Raw genomic sequence first — 3,059 nt, 5'->3', positions numbered from 1 at the left:
CACACACACACACACACACACACACACACACACACACACACACACACCTCAGTGAATAGTTAGTTGCAGCCCTGATTGGAACCCTCTAGCCAAAACATACCTTCAAGGTTTTCAATGACTTCAATGTTGTTCAAGGCCAGATTCAAATACTGCAGCTTCTTCAGGCGGCCGACATTCTCTGGATGAACCGATGAGATGAAGAAGAGATGAAACAAGTGATTAGAATGTGTCAGTCTGTATTAAAGCGGGGGATTGTAGTCGTACGCTTTGCGGTTCTGACCGCGGTTCCCCCACCGATCCTTGGTATGAGGTTGCTCTGCAGGTAGAGGATCCTCAGCTCTCTGCACCACCTGTCCAGGTGCTCCATCCTCTCGATGTCCTGCTGGTGCAGAGAAACCTCCTCCAGGGAGAAGATCTCACACTCGTTGTGCTCGGCCCGCCGGCGGACCATGTCCTCTGTGACTGGACGGACACAAACATTAAGAAATAAGTGAGAAGAAGATATTAAATACACATGAAACCATGAGGAGGGTCACTCTGTTTCTAATCCACCCAATGCACGGTCACTTAACTGTTATTGTTCTTATCCTAAAATCATATTTATATGAGTCTATATGTTTTGTTATATCGTGTCTGACGGACATTTTAAAGTCTTTATTTATTCAACTTAAATCATTTTCATTGTTATTAACAGCTGCTGTATGAATACAACTTAACTTTAATTTAGTCTAACAACGTTATCCAACTATAAATTATGAACATTGTTGACGGTTGAAAACGGGAAAAAGCTTCTTATGTTAGTAATAATAGTAGTTACGTCACCACTAACTAGACCTACTAACTAATATTATTCAGCAAATATAAAGTTAAAGGTATAATTTAAACATTACGGTGGTTAACTTCAGTATAACAGCAGAGTAACGATGTTTATTAAACTCACTGAAGACCATCTTCTTCTTCTTCTGTTGTTAAAAGCGTTACTGTAGAAACCGACCTGGTGCTGCCTTCATGGACTGTGGTAAATAGTACAACTACAAGTTAGTTCAACTTTTTCTCAAATTTAGTATTTCCCCACAACTTGAAAGTAGCGTTTGGTGTGTTTTAACTACACTACAGAATATATTATCAGTTGTAATGAGTCACGTTTTACCAACTGATCAGCTGCTTAGTATTAAAAAATATATAATACGCAAAATATGCAATTATCTATAGATGTCAAATAAATACAATGGAGCAAATAAATACAATTAAGTATAATAATATTAAATTTAACTAAACAGTAGTGCAACGATTTAACCAATCAACAAACAAACAACAGAGTAAACATAACATAACATAAAATGTGTTACCTTTATGTGGTTTAACAGAAATGGAATCTATAGTTTACGAGGCGCACTCGAAGGCAGCACCCCGGTGATCCTCTCTGAAGCTTTTATTTTGAAAGTGGCATTGCGGAAGTTGTTCCGTTAACCCACTTTTAGAGGAGACAGAAGAAGATGACGGTCTACAAGGCGCTCCACTGTCAGTTAACGTCCATCATGGAGGCGCTGACCAGCGCCGCGGTGTCGGAGATCTGCGAGCTGGTGGACGAAGGCTACGCGGTGTTGAGGCTCGAGATCAGCCGGAGCCACAAGGAGAACCAGGACCTGAGGAGGAAGCTGGAGCTGATGGAGACCGTCGTCGACCACCGGGACCACCACCGGGGGAACGTCGGGAGGTTGGGTTACGGTGGGCTGGACGACGAGGGGAGCTTTGTGGACTTAACTCCCGGTGGGTTTTAGGGTCCTTTTTTAGTTTGTTTACCCCACAAACACTCAAGTGTGTCCGGCTTTTACATTTCGGTGACACCGAGGATGGTGCGTTGAATGACAACAGACCAACATCCGTCATTGAACGCACCACCGTTTTAAACGAACTATTCTTAAATTGTTACTTCACTGAACCAAGTTCCGAGATATAAACTCGTATTTATAAGCGTCACATTGCTCACACACAGTAAGTACAGTATGTGTATAATTACTGTATAGTAAGTAACGTGTACTTATACACAGCAGTGAGATTACTCTTCTTCAATCAACATGAAATAAATCAATATTAACGTTGTTTCCATGCAGAGCGTTCCTCAGCAGCAGCAGGGCCCAAACAGATGAAAGTAAATCTCAGAAGAAGTGGACGAGTCCCCGGGTCAGAGGTCACGACTGAGCGCACCTCAACCACACAGGTTGGTTCTCTCAAACATCTCGTCTGCTGCAACAGTTAGTCACGTTCTCTCTGTCCGAGGAAGGGTTACTGAACGAGACCACCAGGCTCAGGGGCCAAAGGGTCAGAGACCCCCTGAACAACACCTACAAGATGTCACTCAAACAGACCCGAACCGACTAGCAAGAGACTCAAGATGAACACAACGAGACACAAAGAGTACAACGCAACTACAAAGAGATGCAAAACAGCTTACAACATCAGAAGGGGCAAAAACAACCACACAAAATGACCTCAAAGAGACACAACAACTACAAAGAGAGTTGGTTATTTTGTTTAATCTTTGAAAGTTTAGTTAATTGTGTGACTGAGGAGAAGTCAACAGTAATTAGCATTTGATGAACGAACGTATAAAAGAGTTCAGTGTCAATAAAACTAGAATGATATAAATATGATGATGTTAGTCAGTGTGACCTGGAGTCCTCCTACATGGAGCTGTTCTTATGGATGAACAGGACATTTATTGTTGTATTATTGTGTTCCTGCTGGTTTAATCACATCACTGCAGCCTTCAGTCAGTGTGGAGCTTCGTGGTGGAGTTTGGTGCATGAATGTTACTCTTAAGTGACGTTGTGCTGTAACGTCTGTAATCGTCTATAAGAGCACATTTAAAGCCAGTTGATTCCGTTCTTTTCTACTTTCAGGATTCTTCAGCAGCAGCAGAGGAGCTGAAGGACCAGGATGTAGTTCTGATAAAGGAGGAGTCGGAGAAAGTGGAGGTGAACGAGGAGGAGGAGGAGCTGCTGCTCAACGAGGACGGTGAGAGAGGAGCGACTGTAAAGTTAACGTTTATTTATGAA

The 3,059-nt window shown here is 42.4% G+C and overlaps 1 protein-coding gene across 1 annotated transcript in view; it reads right to left on the bottom strand.

Moving 5' to 3' along the window:
* The window catches only part of LOC116378873 (protein tilB homolog), a 2,275-nt gene extending 1,819 nt beyond the window's left edge, over positions 1-456 (bottom strand). The window contains exons 1-2 of the mRNA XM_031840780.1: positions 265-456; positions 101-178 (exon numbers count right to left, since the gene is read on the bottom strand). Of these exons, the coding sequence (XP_031696640.1) occupies positions 101-178; positions 265-451 (265 nt within the window). The 5' untranslated portion in view covers positions 452-456. The remainder of the gene's footprint in view (positions 1-100; positions 179-264) is intronic.
* Positions 457-3,059: the final 2,603 nt, after the last annotated feature.

The sequence above is a fragment of the Anarrhichthys ocellatus genome, unplaced genomic scaffold (assembly GCF_004355925.1).
Source record: "Anarrhichthys ocellatus isolate YVR2014 unplaced genomic scaffold, GSC_Weel_1.0 scaffold3285, whole genome shotgun sequence".
Classification (NCBI taxonomy): domain Eukaryota; kingdom Metazoa; phylum Chordata; class Actinopteri; order Perciformes; family Anarhichadidae; genus Anarrhichthys; species Anarrhichthys ocellatus.
The sequence above is the reverse complement of the archived record's forward strand: the minus strand, read 5'-3'. Positions and strand labels throughout refer to the sequence as shown.